The 16,979-nt window shown below is 40.3% G+C and overlaps 2 protein-coding genes across 2 annotated transcripts in view; one reads left to right on the top strand and one right to left on the bottom strand.

The window, feature by feature from the left end:
• Nucleotides 1-5,543, top strand: part of spag1a (sperm associated antigen 1a) — an 18,128-nt gene extending 12,585 nt beyond the window's left edge. Inside the window, exon 8 of the mRNA XM_016231319.1 lies at nucleotides 4,809-5,543. Within this exon, the coding sequence (XP_016086805.1) occupies nucleotides 4,809-4,813 (5 nt within the window). The 3' untranslated portion in view covers nucleotides 4,814-5,543. The remainder of the gene's footprint in view (nucleotides 1-4,808) is intronic.
• Nucleotides 5,544-7,157: 1,614 nt separating this feature from the next.
• The window catches only part of LOC107550070 (E3 ubiquitin-protein ligase RNF19A), a 38,566-nt gene continuing 28,744 nt past the window's right edge, over nucleotides 7,158-16,979 (bottom strand). Inside the window, exons 3-9 of the mRNA XM_016231297.1 lie at nucleotides 15,444-15,652; nucleotides 14,445-14,589; nucleotides 14,100-14,262; nucleotides 12,852-13,026; nucleotides 11,444-11,657; nucleotides 9,799-9,942; nucleotides 7,158-8,466 (exon numbers count right to left, since the gene is read on the bottom strand). Coding sequence (XP_016086783.1) covers nucleotides 7,764-8,466; nucleotides 9,799-9,942; nucleotides 11,444-11,657; nucleotides 12,852-13,026; nucleotides 14,100-14,262; nucleotides 14,445-14,589; nucleotides 15,444-15,652 — 1,753 coding nt within the window. The 3' untranslated portion in view covers nucleotides 7,158-7,763. The remainder of the gene's footprint in view (nucleotides 8,467-9,798; nucleotides 9,943-11,443; nucleotides 11,658-12,851; nucleotides 13,027-14,099; nucleotides 14,263-14,444; nucleotides 14,590-15,443; nucleotides 15,653-16,979) is intronic.

Below are 16,979 nucleotides of genomic sequence, written 5' to 3' on the forward strand. Positions count from 1 at the left end.
CCACTTCACTAATTTGTGAAGCTCAATTATCTTTTGCTGCACATCAGAAATATATTCTTTGGGGTTTCTCATTGTGATGGATGATTAAGGGAATTTGGGCTTTGTTTTCTCTCCTATTTATATTTCTGTGAAACAGGAAGCCATGGCTGGATAATGTCATGTTCATAATCCCCCTGGAGTGCTCAAAATTGTGAATATGAATGGGAATATACTTCAGAGATATTTTACTCATAAGAATTTCTAGGGGTGCCAATAATTGTGTCCAACGTGTATTTGAGAATTCATAATATTTCCCCCCATTTTAAATTCTTATTATCCAATGAAAGGTTAGATTTTTGTGAATTTTTTTAATAAATAAAAGATCAAAAGGATTAACAATGCAGATTAATTTTCATAGCCTTCTTTGATCATATTTACCAAGGGTGCCGATATTTTTGGCCATGACTGCATATCCAGTGCTGGGAAGGTTACTTTGGAAATGTAGTAGGTTACAGATTACAAGCTACCCTATTTAAAATGTAATAAGTAGTGTAACTTTTTCAATTACTTTATTAAAGTAAATGATTACTTGATTACTTTTCTAAATTTCTGGCAAATGTTTTCAAATGTTCTTAATCCTTCATCACTTGAATTAAGATTATAATTGATTTTTAAAGCACATCCACCACAAATACACCTGTTTTTACTTCGAGATAGTTCTGAGGTTAAATAGAGATTTAAAACCATAACAAGAAATAGAATAGCTATGATACTGTTTTTGAAATCAAATCTTTGCATAGCTATGACAGGAAACACAGGCATCTAACAGTAAAAAAAAAAAAAAGCATATACATAAACCCAAATAAGAAATAAAACCGTTATCGTATAAATGTGTCCTGTTCTGTGTCCTAAACTCCTGTCTCATATTTTAGAGCAGTCAATGCAATTTGGGAAAGAAATCAGTTAAATCTGTATGTGGGTGTGTGGGTGAAAATATTCAGATGTAACTCCCTTTGTAATCTTTAACATTTTCATAAGTAACTAATTTAATTACACATTTTTTCTCAGTAACTGTAACTGATTACAGTTACATTTATTTTGTAATTAAATTACGTAATTCTGTTACATTTAACTAGTTACTCCCCAACACTGCATATATCCCGCATCTCTCATATAAAGGCGGGATTCACTTTAGAAATAGCTTGTTTGCAAGCAGGGTTAGTTGCTTAGCCTATATCCACCGCCTCGATGGCAGGCTAGTATTTCAATTTAGTTGAAAAATCCCTCCTCTTCATAACATAAGGATCACGTCCAATATGTTGTGATATTCAGTTTACACCTTTCTCTTGTAATAGTGTCTAAACCAGTACAGTATGGACTTTCCTCCGTCTCATCCATTCTGCTTTTCACTTCCTGCCCTCCATCTGAATTTCGCAAGTCATCAGAATCACGTGATTCCAAACAACCTATTGCAGACCGAGCGAGATTGGAAGGCATTATTATTGTAATATAATGTGCTTTGTACTGTAATGTTTTCTCACCGGTGAATGAGACATGAGATAATCTGACAGCGTTGCATTCAATCCTCCACCAACGCCGTCTCTCATCGTGTTGCTGCTTAGCCTCTGCTCTGTCTGTGCGCGGGCATGTGTTCTGGAGGAGGCGTGGCTTTGGAGAGTGATTTGCAGGGAGGGTGGGATCTTATGCTTTCAAAGCAGGGTTGCTAGGTTTTCACAACAAATCTCACCCAATTGCTACACAAAACTAGCCCAATCGTGTTCCGGGGGGTGAAATTCACGCGTTAAGATTCCCCTGGTAAAATTCACATTCCAGGGGCTAAATATGATGTTTTTGGGGTCGCTTCAACCCACGGACATGAAAAACAACCCGCGGCAACAGTGTTAAAAACCGCGGACTTGGCAACACTGTTTCAAAGCTAGCTTGCTATTGCTAGCCTCTCTGAAATTACCTACCGTACCTTCAAAGTCATACAAAATTATATACAAACTCAAATTAAATGTTAGTATTGTACAAAAAAAAAAACGTTTCTGAGATAATCAATGAGCTGTCAGCCGCGATGTCACAGAAATAGAAATAGAAACCATCACAAAATAGAAGCCGCTGTTGCTCGTCATTGCTACGGTGCAACATTTTAGTTTTGCCTACATATTTGTTTAATCAATATCACTGTTGCACAACAGTTCAATAAACACAAAGTTAATACTGAGTAATTTACATGTTACATTACATACAATATTGCCTCTTACATTGCTGTTTCGCCAACAAATCCGCGGTTCGTCTCCAAGCAACACACAGCAGTGGTGTTACTAAATGAATCAGTGTTCTGAATGAATCGGCTGAATGAATGATTCACTGACTCGCTGCCACCTACTGGTGTAAGGATGAGACCAGGTGTGCCTCACACTTCTTGAAAAGTGAAGCTGCGGGCTCTTTGATCGCCCCCTGGTGGCTGGCTGTGGTACAGGTCATAAACCCCGCCCTCTCCATGTAAACGAATGGGACTTGAGTCAAAATAAAAAAATTAATTGCGCTTCCAATACAATTTTCCGAAAGATGGTTTTGGTCCTTTAAGGTAGTTGTTACGCTGATATATGTTAAATTGTTCGTTTTATTTATAAGTTTGATTTTAGCTAGTAATTTGATGCTATACAAACGGGGCATGCCGCTATGGTTGATTGGGTCTGCGGGAGTTTGGGCGGGAGTTTGATACTACGGCTCCACCTCACGACACTACTGCGCAGACTCTGGCTCCAAACGAATCTCTACTGCTCAGACTCGGGCTCCAAATGAATCTCTACTGCACAGACTGGCTCCAAATGAATCTCTACATCTCTACTGCGCACACTCGGGCTCCAAACGAGTCTCTACTGCTCAGACTCGGGCTCCAAACGAGTCTCTACTGCTCAGACTCGGGCTCCAAACAAATCTCTACTGCTCAGACTCGGGCTCCAAACGAGTCTCTACTGCTCAGACTCGGGCTCCAAACAAATCTCTACTGCTCAGACTCGGGCTCCAAACGAATCTCTATATCTTTACTCCGCAGACTCTGGCTCCAAACGAATCTCTACTGCGCAGACTCTGGCTCCAAACGAATCTCTACTGCTCAGACTCGGGCTCCAAACGAATCTCTATATCTTTACTCCGCAGACTCTGGCTCCAAACGAATCTCTACTGCAAAGACTCGGCCTCCAAACGAATCTCTACTGCAAAGACTCGGCCTCCAAACAAATCTCTACTGCGCAGACTCGGCCTCCAAACGAATCTCTACTGCGCAGACTCGGGCTCCAAACGAATCTCTACTGCGCAGACTCGGGCTCCAAACGAATCTCTACTGCGCAGACTCGGGCTCCAAACGAATCTCTACTGCGCAGACTCGGGCTCCAAACGAATCTCTACTGCGCAGACTCGGGCTCCAAACGAATCTCTACTGCGCAGACTCGGGCTCCAAACGAATCTCTACTGCGCAGACTCGGGCTCCAAACGAATCTCTACTGCGCAGACTCGGGCTCCAAACGAATCTCTACTGCGCAGACTCGGGCTCCAAACGAATCTCTACTGCGCAGACTCGGGCTCCAAACGAATCTCTACTGCGCAGACTCGGGCTCCAAACGAATCTCTACTGCGCAGACTCGGGCTCCAAACGAATCTCTACTGCGCAGACTTGGGCTCCACATGACGTAATTTACTCAAGATGGCAGCAGCCATACTGAGATGCTTTGGCTTCACTTTTCTATAGTGGAAGAAATAAGAGACGCTTCGTCCATCTTTTTTTACAGTCTATGGATGAGACCTGCCGAAAGAGTCACTGAAAAATCTGCACCACAAATGAACAGACTGTGACCAGAGCCGTTTTATTCATAATCAAATATTCCAGAAAGCATGTAATAGCAATCTTAAAACACCTAAAAAAAACACAAATGATCTAACAGCCACTATAATCAGCCTTCGTACCTCAGTGAACTTTAATCTTAGATTTAGCTGATTAGTGGGGTTTACTGAGGCAAGGGTCATTATTACTATTGCTCATAAATGACCAAATCCCTGATCCTTAAGTACTAAACTTTGGCCCATGACCACATGTTTATGCAACAGATATGAATGATACATCCATCAGAGCAGCCTTTTTTAAATCTTCTTGAATTTTGATGTTTCGCACAACATAAAAAGTCCCTTAGACTCACACTGGAAGAGGTTTGTGATTCATAACCGGAGATCAAAATAGATTTAGCATAGACACAAACTGCTCAGAACACATGGGCAACGTATTGGCAACCACCCGCAACAGTCTATCGTCATGGTGGGGAGTTTTGCACAGGAAGACAGCAGCACTCATATTTTCTGCAAAATATGTGTATCTTATTTAGCCTTTAGGCCCATTTACAGCAAAGACGTTAACTATAGCTATAAAGTTTTCACTTTAAATATTCACTTTTCATTCTTGAAGATGACGTGAAAAAATTAGCCAAAAATCCTGGAGGAAAAAAAGACTTTTAAAGTGAAAATGCCATGAAAGTAGCATTATATTATATTCTGACTTCTCCCTCAGAATTATGAATTTATTTCTTACAAATTCTGACTTTTTTCCTCAGAATTCTCAGGTTATGTCCCCCAATTCTAAATTTATTTTTTTTAATCTCAAATTCAAGTTTATGTCTATGACTTTTTAGACAGATTCTTTTTTACATGTTCCAATTTTGACCTTTTTTTCACTCAAGGTTCAAAATACTCAATACCCAAATCTAGCACTGCCTGGTAACAACTGGCTTCAATATGACATACATGATGCTGACAATGTTTCCTCTCTGCAGGGTGACATCGAGGCAATAAATGAGGAAATGAACAGAGAGCTACAGGAAGAACAGACCCTCCTTCATTAAAGCCAGACACAGTGGATAAAGCGAGCCTGAGAATTCCAGCTCACGGGTCCCACAGTCCTGCTACGAGGGTCCATTCTTCTTTAGACTGTCATGCGCCGCAACTAAAGTTTCCCTTCCAGCAAACACTCATCTCACCTTCAAGGAATATTGTCTGATGCAATGCTGACAATGCAAAGCATGCAAACGGTTCATACTCTGTAACTGGCTTCAGTAGGCACGTGTGAGCATGGCACGGCTGGGAAGCGTGTAACAAACAGGATTCTCGGCTTATGATGGGACGGTTGTTGTGTGTATAAGAGAGAATGTGCCTTTTAAAAGAAGCTGTGGCTCACATATGGAGTGATTTAACACTCTCAGACAAATCTGTATAGGACAATTTAATTTGCTACATTTAAATATCTAATTTCTCAGGATTTAATATATTTTTAATAGCCGTTCCATTGTACTGTGTAATATATGCATACATGTAGCCCATGTAGTGTAATTGTTTTGTTTTTTTGACATCTTCCAGCCTTCAGCCCAACCGTTGTCTCAATATGCATAGATAAAACATAAGATCTCACAAGGTATGAATGTACACTGACATTAGATGTAGTTTTTCTTTGGGATGTCAGCTAAAGAATGTTTCAGAGAAATAAATTTGCATCAGCTAAATAAATGGCTTTATAAATTACTCTGTGAAATATTTTTTTCCAACTGACTACAAACACACAGAGACCACATATCTGTATTCATGTTTTTATTTTCATTTAGATATGCATTTACACGCATATTATAACGCAAATATACAAGTATCAAGCTGTTTTGAACAAGTTAGAAATCAATCGGCCCTAGCCTCTGATGTAATATTCATACAGATATGGGCAGGCTCAAAACATAAGGGGAAAAAAAGCACTAAAGAAATAGAAGGAACCAAACAAAAAACAAAGCAGCTTGTGGCATTGGATCAGTCCCGAAAGATTACGGAGCAGCACCAGAACGGCAGCGAGAAAGACCAACAGAGATGAGCAGTGCAATCACACGAGTCCGTGGAGGCGTCTGTGAACTGAGTGTTGAAGTGTGTGGGAGTCGTCGTCACTGAGCCTGAGTGCTGTCTTTGGTAGGCGGTCGGATGCGTAGTCCCTGACCGTTTAGCACAGGGATGCTACGCCGCCTCGCTAACATTCAATGCAGCCTCATCCAATACATTTGAATTCATAAGACACAAACCGGAAAAACTAACATTTTTCTATGATCCAAAAGGCACCATGAGTCGATACAGATACATAAACGGAAAGAAAGAAAAAATCACTTAATTGGTTGAAACAACCTGAATGTGATTACCACCATGCCAGACTCGCTTCCTCCCATAGACGGGTTTGGTCAAGGTCCCCGTGCAACCAGCAGGGGGCGCGACACGTGGCTCTTCACTGAAGCAGTACCCACACAGGCCTTGAACACATCTAGTTTTCCCAAAAATGACATTGGTCATAACGCTAAATGAGAGAAATGAAAAGCACAACAATGTACAAGAATCACTGCTGTGAAAGGGAAATCTACTACGGCCTGGTCCCTCACGGGCTCATCTTGTATGAACATCTCGATAAGGGCATCGGATCCCTCCAGACTTCCTCGTTGCCTTTGAATACTTGCAGATTCCTCATCTAAAGCTATATGCTGGCTAACTGAGAGTATATGTGTGTATATGTGTAGTGAAGGTGTCTGAATACACGGGTCAGTCACGTGGAATCAGTCAAAAACACCTCATATTTCAGCCCAAAATCACAAGTAAAAAAGACTATTTTTTAGAAACAATAAGATTTGAGACATTTTCATGAAAATTAAGCACATTTTCCCTTCTAATTCCCATAACTGTAATGGGGTGGAGGGGGGGGAGAGATCCACTTATTTTTGTAACGCAAAAATGATTTACATTTAAACCACAGTAGCATTTGTTGCACTGCCAGATTTATTTATAGTAATACAGAAATAAAATACTGTTTTATAGTATTAAGAATCTAATAAGGAATTACAAAGGGGGAAAAAAACTTTGATATATTACAATAAAGAGAAAGAGGGGGAAAATGTGCTTAAAGGGATAATTCGCCCAAAAATGAAAATTCAGTCATTTACTCACCCTCATGTTATTCCAAACCTATACGAGCTCATAGAAGATATTTTGAAGAATGCTGGTAACCAAACAGTTTTGGTTCCCACTGACTTCTATTGTATTTTTTGACAATATGATGAAAGTCAATGGGAACCAAAACTGTTTGGTTACCAGCATTCTTCAAAATATCCTCTTTTATGTTCAGGTTTCAAACGGCATGAGGGTAAAAATTATGACAGAATGTTCATTTTTGGGTGAACCATCCCTTTAATTTACACGAATTTGTCACAAATCTAGTCCTAAACAGAGGCTTCATTTCCACTCTGCAAGGAATGATATTTCTCTTCTTTCCTTCTAATTTTGGGCTGAAAATGAGCTGGACACGTTTCATCAACGCACTCGTTCCTCAGGCTCTTGATCGCAGCGACCCTGAACACTGAGGCATGTGTGATTGACAGCTACATCACCATCAGTATCTGTGCATCACTTCCCGCCTTACATTCATCTGTTGCCTTTCTGAATCTTATCCGAGCTTCGGTCTAACTGTACTGCACTGACCGACTGTCGGTCAAACGGTAGCCTTTGGTCACGGCGAGCTTTCTGAAGGCGCATCCTGCCCTTGACCAGTGTAAATAGTGGCGTTCCTTCTCTAACATTCGAATAATCGACCGACCAAGACGTTAAACCTCCATGAAACAAGCTTTAAAATCTTCAATTCAGTGTGCAATCCTTGGTAATAAAGTTGGTGTTGAGGTTAGCTGTGAAAGCTAGCATGTGGGTCAACTCAACCCATCTGTTTATATCTCTGTTTGAATGCAGGCGTTACGCACAGGACTAGTCGGCTGAGGAAGGTTATTGCGTTCTTTAGGCGAGCTCTGGCCCGCACATATTAAACTCACATTCTCCTCTGCAATGTAGCATAGCGGGCACTCTGCCGGCCCGTCCGGGGTCAGAGGGGCGACCGCAGCTTGTGGGAGGGTCCCAGACGCGGGACAGTTCTCCAGCCGGTCGTTCTCGACCTCTGGAAGAGGGCTGACCGCCCCGCCTGTGTTGGGATGTCGGACGTGAGACTCGTAGCAGGGCGGTCTGCAGGCATCCAGGTCGGAGCAGCTGAACTCTGAGAAGTGGCTGGAGTGTGAGTCGGCCACAGACGGCAGGCTGCCGCTCAGAGAGGGCGAGTCTAACTCGCTGGAGTTGGTGCTGCGGCGCTCTAGCAGCTGGGCGTCCATGTCTTCACGTGTCTCGTTGATCTTGGTTCCGCCACTCTTTTTGCGCAGCTTGCCTTTGCTCTTCTTGCCAGAGGAAGAGGAGGTGGTGGAGGACGGCTCCTTGGCCCAGTGAGAGGTAACACATTTGCCCTCGTGGGGACAGCCGGCGGGGCAAACGCCGGCCCCGTGTCCTCCGCTGCTGCCGTCGTCCATACTGCTGCTGCCACTGTGGTGCCTGAGCTTCCCTCGCTTGGACTCCACATCCACCTGCACCTCCATACTGTTCCCATCCCTGCTGCAAAACAAAGTCAGCTATTAATGACAGCTCGACTTCCACAACCTCCATCACTGAGCCACCTCACATTGTTTTGGGTGTATGAATACTAGGGTTGGGTACCGACTGAATTGTGTCGGTACTACAGAGTACTGATTCACGTTAAATCAATCAGTGCTAAATTTCGGTACCTGAGAACGCATGTGGGCGCATACGCTACAGAGAGAGAAAGAGAGACCCTGTGACGTGACGTCACCCCTGCAACTCGTTCAAACAACACACAGGGCAAGCCGAAATGATCTGAAGTGTGGTTACATTTCTAGGGCCATATGGTTTCTGTGAAAACGTGGACGGGATCGCGAAGTCCATTCATAAAAACGTAATATACTCTATAGCGCGGAATGCCACGGAATTCATCAATTTTGGACGAATAAATCAGAAGTAGCCACTGCCACTTAATTCGAATTGCGATATGAACTAGTGTCTGTGAATATTAAAATGCAAAAAGACGTTTTAAATATGAGTCCTGCATGTTCCGCTTGCCTCTGTATGTATGAATGCCGGAAACGCGGTTTTGTTTACTACACAAATACTGAAGCACGCGTGACGCTCGCGGTGATTTCCGGCCTCTGTGTCTCACTATATGACGGCATGAAAACAAAAACTTAATCTCCAGAGCTGCTGTGAGAGTCACTTCCCGAGAATTTTACCGTTTCATTTGAGAAAACTAGCATCATCATACTGTACACTCACAGACACTTCATGGCAACCTGTCAAAATAAAAGTATGGTTTAAAGTGTAACAGAAATATATTACTCTTGTATTACTTTTGTAAAGTATAATGTACATCTTTAAATATTCCATTTTCTATCAAATTTAAATAAAACTATTAAATGATAAAAATAAATATTACAACTAGATTAATCACTTAATTGTAGAAAAATTACTATGCTACAATTATTAGCCTATTAAAAATGTTTTAAAGGAATATTCACACAATTTTTCTTCCATGTATTAATTTCAACAGTAAACCTCAGTTTGTTTGCCAAAAAATAAAAGGGTTTAATTTTCATTTGATTTCAAATAAATGTTTAATGCCTTCATTTGATTTTCAGAACAATTAAAAATAATTTCTGGGGGAAAAAGAAAAAAGAAAGAAAGTTTGTAGGGCCCTATTGTTCAAAATGTTGAAATTGAGACTTATTTTTTGACTGAAATAAATGTTTTTGTAATTACACAGAGTAAAGTACCGAAAAAAGGTACCGTTGGGTACCGGCACCAAAAATCAGGTACCGATACCGGTACCGTACCGGTTCAAATGTGAACGGTACCCAACCCTAATGAACAGACCTGTCCAGAGGCAGGTAGGCGTTGAGAATGGATCCAGCCATTGCTTTGGTACTAGCGTTGTCACTGATTGTCCCCAGACTGACGGTGCCAGACTCCCCGCTCAGACTGCAACGCTCCTTTTGAACATCAGCTTGAACCTCCAACCTGAGAGACACAAACAGCACATTTAAAGCCTGTTAACTGATCCAAATGTTTTCACATGCAATTTGTCTCCGTTCAGACCAATGTGTGAAAACGGCAGACGGCAATGGAAGTCAAACAGCATTTACATGTTTTCAAACAGCTGTTGAGATTTTTGTATTCACTGGGGTGTTTATCAAATAACTAGTGGTTGACCAATATAATCGCCATGGCCGAAATTTATTTAATAACCAGCCAGGATGTTTTCCTGTTTGGCCATGTTAGAAGCTACCTAATAACTGTAATCATTTATTCAGTAACACTTTATTTTAACGACCAATTCTCACTATTAGCTAGTTGCTTATTAGCATGCATATTACTAGCATATTGGCTATTTATTAGTACTTATAAAGCACATATTAATGCCTTATTCTGCATGACCATATTTTAGATCCCTTAAATCAACCCCAATACTAAACTTAACAACTACCTTACTATTAATAAGCAGCAAATTCGAGGCAAAGTCAGAGTTAATATCTAAACTAAACCCAAACTAAAGTGTGACCCTTTATTCATATACTGTCAGCATTTAACAAATGCGTATTTTACACAAGTCTTTGAATATCTAATAAACATTTAGGCCTGGTTTCACAGACAGGGCTTAGATTAAGCCATAGTTCAATTACGACATTTATGTGGCTTTTATAAACGTACCTTAGAAAAAAACCTCACTGGTGTGCATCTTGAGACAAATCAATGACATTTACATATTTATGTCAGTGCACGTTTCTTTCAGTGTAAACAGCCCAGACATGTATTTTAGTCTGGGACTAGGCTTAAGTCTTGTCTGTGAAACTGCGGGAAAATGTGACAAATCTCACAAACTTCTGCAAATCCAGCTGTTAGATCTTCTTGTGTGCATAAACTGTATTAAAATGTGTGTGACGGTCTGTCCATGTGAAGGATCTTCCATCTTCCTCTGCTATTCACTGTTGCCTGGCTATATACTGTGTTCATGAGTGCCACCAATCGTGGTTTTATATAACAGCAGAGGTTCTGGGCATGAGACCAGAAGCATGAATCTTATTGGCTGCCTAGTTTTCTTGCAGTGCAATGGAAAAGACATTAAAACCGTTGTGATGACCAGTGTTTCTCAGCCCTGTTCCTTTTACTTTTTGCATGTCTCCTTAATCAAACACACCTGATTCAGGTCTTCAGCTCATTAGTAGAGTACAAGACCTGAAATGGATGTATGAGAGAAGCTCGACATGTGCAGTGTTGGGGGCTCCAGAAACACTGGCCTGGACAGCGTGCGAATGTTCCTGTCAGTCTGAAGACATATTAACAGCCGTTTGTTCAAATTTAAATGTTCATTAGTCTTTTTGGATTGTGGTGGTGTTTTGCATTTTGAACTTTAGAGTATGCCCACATTGTACATAACACTTAGATTTCAAAATACATGTCCCTTAAAGACCATTTTTGGCCAACGAATGCGCACATACCATGTAGACACTGTGTCACTGACCTGTTAAAGCAGTTGACCATGGCACTTCCTGACAAGCTGCCAGTGATGCTGGCCCCGGCGAGGGCCATAGTGCTGGCGTTCTCGCTCAGGTTGTCTCTCATTGCTCCAATACGCTCCATGTGGCTCCCGCTGGCACTCAGGCTGCCCGTCAGACCCCCCACACTGCCCTCGCCGATGCTGGGGTTATGCCTGGTCTCTGCTACCGAAGTGGTGTCTGATAGAAGAGAATGGATAGAAAGGGGTCATTACAGCAGTTCATAAAAATGTGAAGCATTCTGGAAAAAATGTAAAATATATAAACAATCCGTAGTACAGTTCCAGTACTTGAGATTTGCACTACAAGCCTGATTAGAGCCCTATGACTTCCGTGAGGCAAAAAATGCAGACAATTGCGGTCATAAAAATGGAATTTACTGTATAAGGCAGAATGCCAATTTAAATCAATCAAAAGTACAGCTGTACAGTTAATGAAGTTACAGTATGGATTAGTGTGTGCAAATATTAAAGTGCACAAAGACTTTAAATATAAAGTCAACAAGTTTCTGTGTAAATGAATGGCCGTTTCATCTTCTACTCAGAATCAAGCATGCGTGACGCTCACTGTGTTTTCAACATCTACTCTGTCTCACTGTATGAGGACGTGAACATGAACTTCATCTCCAGAGCTGCTCTCAGAGCCACAATATCACAATTTTTCACCCATGTTTTAATTTAAACGTAAGTCTCATCATTTTGTTTGTCAAAATTCCATTTGATTACATTTTACAAGACTGTTAAAGGTTTATGCATCTTTTTGATTATCAGCATTTTTGAAGTTTCAAAATCCTTTTTAATTATTCAAATTTAAACCATTAAAACAGAATCCAGAAAAACGACAACAGAAAACACGTTAATTTAGGAAAAGGCAGAATTTGAGAAACCGGATTTCTTACATATAGCACAAACATGTTTCTAAACCTTTTGCCTCTAGCTCACACTGTACATCAGGACAAAAGCTACTCGTTACCAGAGTTACACGAGCTTCACGGGAATTATTTGGTGTTTGAGAAACAAAGCTACTTGAACCTCGAGTTTCAGGAGTTGTGCCTGGAAAAGGATAAACTCAAAAGTCTCTTCTTTCAATGCATGTCTGTGGGGGAAGCAGTAACTCTAACACTTTTTAGCACACTCCGCTTTAAACTAGAACACACTTCACACGTTTGCATTAAACATGAGCGAGGAGGAGAGAAAGTGTGAAATGTAATGGACAACTCTTGGGGGAGAGACAGCCAAGACAGAGACTGTAAATTAGAAGAAAGAGACTGAGAAGGACAGATTCTGAACGCTTTTAAACACTGTTTGGGTGCCATTGAGCATTATAAAGGTGCTGTGAATAGGCGCGTGTTTGCATTCAGTGAGGATCACTCACCAGTCACAGCGGCTCCGGTGCCCACGTTCATGTCGTTCTCGTCATCAAACTCGATGCGCACGCCTTTACCATTCCCCGCAGACACGCCGCAACCACCGCTGCGGCACAGAGAGATGGGCACCACACCGTAGACGTACGCCAACATGATGGGCACTCCTATACCTGCACATGATGACTAAGATTATGCACTATTATCAGGATCATTAGCATCCATGAACATTATTAAAATATATGCGGGCTTTGTACACGCAGGCATAACGTAAGACGACATGCAATATAATTCATATGACTAAATATTCATAGTATTCAAATTAGTAAAACTTCATTATTAAAACTAGATGAAAATGAGTTTCAGTTTGAATGGTAAGATCAGATTTTAAGCTGCACAATATATCAAAATAAAATATATAATTATAACATGGCTTGGTGTGAACACTGTAACAAGAAAGCAAGATTTAAAATATTAGTATTGTAACTTTACAGGTTTACTATAAGATTTTTATTACCGTTTTAATTACGGTTGTTATTTTACAGTATAATATATAATAGAATTATTATTATGACTTAAAAAATGTTTTATGACAAAATCTGAATTTTATTAAGGGAACCCTTTTGAAAGGGTCACATACCGTGGAAATGAGGCCTATGAAAACTTAAGTGGAAAGATTAAAAAAAATATATATATATATAAAAAACCTTACTGATATGGTTATGGTTATTGAAAAGGATGGTTTGAAAGTCTTCAGAGTAAAAACTCATTTTTCAGCTATTTAAATTTTATTTTCTATGCAGATACACTGTCCTATAGAATCACCCAAAGATTCTAGAATTAATAATTCATTCCAAATAGAGCTAGTCATCTGGTGAAAATTACTTTATCTTTTCATATTGCAAAAATATTTTTTCCCAATATTGTGCAGTCCTATTTTTTTGTTATTCATGACATGTATGTGATAACACACCTACTGAAATTAGTTCTGCATTTTAAATACTAAATGGAAAGCCATGTTTCGGACCAAAAAAATGCTTCAATGTATACATTTCTACAATGACAGCTATTCTCAGTTGTTAAAGAAAATCTCTTGGGCTATGGACCCGGTGTAGATTTACCAAATATGACTGTCTGAAAAATGAATCCAATTTCATACCATGCAATCAGTTCAAAAGATTGGGTAGAAAACAAACAAATGAAAACCTCACCCTTGATTCTCAACATTCAAAGCCTGAGTGTTTGTATTAGCCACCCACCTTTCTGCCCACATACACAGGAATCCCAATGATCATTGCAGGTACGGCAATGCCAGCAATCAGTGCAATGCCAACCGGAGCGCCCACAAGTGTGCCCAACTGCCACAGGATTTTCTTCTTCCTGCTCCAAGGTTTCTTACCCCAGAACGTGCATCCTGAAGGACTGTGTCAGGAATAGAGAAATAAAACACAGAAATGTAACCTTAGCACAATAACAAATAATTCTGACGACTTTAACTTTCATCAGTTCTCACGTAGTGTCAATAATTCCGTTAAACTCTGATATCTGAATTATGTCATTTGGCCCTACATTGTGAACACTGCAGTGGGGTTCAGGACACTGACCTTAAGTAGTGCAGGTCAGAGATCTCCTTCATACACAGCCAGCAGAACTCACAGCCACACACAGCGCAGGTCATGTGATTACAGCTCCCATCATTCATCTTGATGATGTAGGCCGCACAGCGGGGACACGGCTTTATGTCATCGGCTTAGAGAGACACAGACACAGCAGTTAAAACCACTGCTTGTTGACATTTACAACATTTAGGACGTTTTCATACTAGGTTTGAAGATTTGGTACAAACCACAATGTGTCATTTGATTAGAGAGCATTTGATTTAGGAACAAACAACCAAAGAAAAAGGCAAAAATTACTTGCTCGTCATGAACAAATAATTTGAGTAGCTCTAATAAAAATCAGTGTATGTTTGTATGCATGTTACATTTGATTACTTTATCCAATTTTCTGTAGTATTTCTAACCTAAATACTGTTAGACAGACTTACCTGAAAAACTTTAAAGCACCATTTATTCGTTCTATCGCTTGTCATTTGTTTTGTTTTTTGGTTCCAACTGTTCACTTGTCTTCAATAAGTTTGAGTACTTCTTACTTATATTAGTTGTAGGGACTACTAGTTTTTCATATTTCTTTATTAAATAACTTACAAAGTTTCTGTGAGACGTAATTTCACAAACAGCATGAGGCTTGCGCTGCGTGTAAGCTATTGTGCAGCAATAGTCCCATTGTAAACACAAAAATGCACTGCATGAACATTTAGAATGTCTCACAATTGTTTGTAATTATGGGATACTTTTTTACTAACAAATAGCACCAATATGTCTCAGCTATTTATACATTATAAAACATAAGCAAACAAAAAATTCACTTGAATCATATCGTAGCCTTTAGTTAGGCCCACAGCTGACATAACAGATATCACAAAAATAAAATGAACCAGACTCTGATGTCAAGTCTGCACCAAAAGCCCTAGTGTGAGAACACTTCTAGTTGACAGATCCACTGGATTTGAAGGTTTGTGTATGTGTGTTTGGTGGGCTCACCAGCAGCGCCGCTCTCCTGGCTGTAGCTGAGTGATGATGATCTGAAGGGTCTCAGCCGGAGACTCTGAGCTCTCTGCTGTCGGGCGGCGTCACAGGTCTGATTTGGGTGCCACAGCTGTTTACAGTGGTAACAGAACTCAGTCCCACAGCCCTCACGACCACAGGTAATCTTTGGACAGCTGGCACAACCGAAGGCAATGACTGCATACCTGTCAAATCAAACAGACAAACACTTTCACAGCTATACACGATGCATAAGCTCACACATATCATCAAGCAAGAAAATCTCTATTAGCATTACTACAGTAAACTAATTGTTTACTAATACTTCATGTTTGTTCAAATCTCCAAACTTGAGTATGAGCAATGACTAGGGTTGTGACGGTGAGGAAATTTTCCCACTGGTTAATCGATGTGTGACAACACCGGTAATACCGGTATCACCGCGGGGGCAGGGCGTTCCCTCTTTTCCTCTGCTTTTAAATTGAAAGTAAAATGCGCACACCGCTTTTACAAGCTCTTTCAAATAGCGGCAATTGGGCGTAAAGCAATTGTTAGTTTTTAGTTTGTTTGAATTTTCCCTCGCTTTCCTTCGCTTTTAAATAGGTTAAAAGCACCATGCGCATTTTACTTTCACTTTCGAATTAGCGGCAATTCGGCATCAATTGCTTGAATGCAACAACAAAATACAACGTCAAACTCGCTTTAGCCTATATATAAAACATAGAACTTTTATTAACAAAACAAATAAAAATACACCATGCTACAGGGCAGGCTATGCCTAATTTGTTATAAAATAACATAACTTACATAAAGTTTAAATAGGCATACAAAACTGGAAATAAGTAAACGTATAATATATAACCAAATAAATAAGAAACGTAGAACGTTTATTAGCAAAACGAATAAGAAAGTTTGGAGGCACGGCATACACATTGATGTCAAATAAAATAAATAAATTACACAAAGTTTAAATAAAGTAAAAATCAGCAAACACTGTGGAACCAATTAAATAAGAAACGAATGTTTAAAAAAAAACTTCCAAAATCACCTTAGATAAACGGCAAAAGTCAACAGGTTTTTTAAAATCCAAAATATTGCCAAACAGGTGCTTTAGCATTTCGTTTTGAAACTAAATCATCCGCCATCGTCTTGTCTGTCTCACCGACGGTGGGGGTTGGTGCCGCGGTGGGCAAGTGGCATAACCGGTGTTGCAGCTTAACAACGGTATCACCGTCAACACAGTCTACCGCGGCAAGCCTAGCAATGACCACATTACCCAAAACAGCTGCAGCTATCTGTTAACAACATAAGTCGATGATGGTCGATCTAAATTAATAGACCTGCTAATCTGAACTGATGGCATCATCAATTACAACAGGCACTGGCCATTGTGACCCGATCATTATTAATGAGAACCTATTGAATGAAGCTGGACGTTGTGCTTGTCTGCAGAGCTAATGATTGTTGGAAAGTCACAAGAGGCAGATGGACAGATCTGATACCCCTTTTCTATCAGCATGAACTGGGTGCTAG

Source organism: Sinocyclocheilus grahami, unplaced genomic scaffold (genome assembly GCF_001515645.1).
Source record: "Sinocyclocheilus grahami isolate Dianchi unplaced genomic scaffold, SAMN03320097.WGS_v1.1 scaffold387.1, whole genome shotgun sequence".
In the NCBI taxonomy this organism is placed as follows: Eukaryota; Metazoa; Chordata; class Actinopteri; order Cypriniformes; family Cyprinidae; genus Sinocyclocheilus; species Sinocyclocheilus grahami.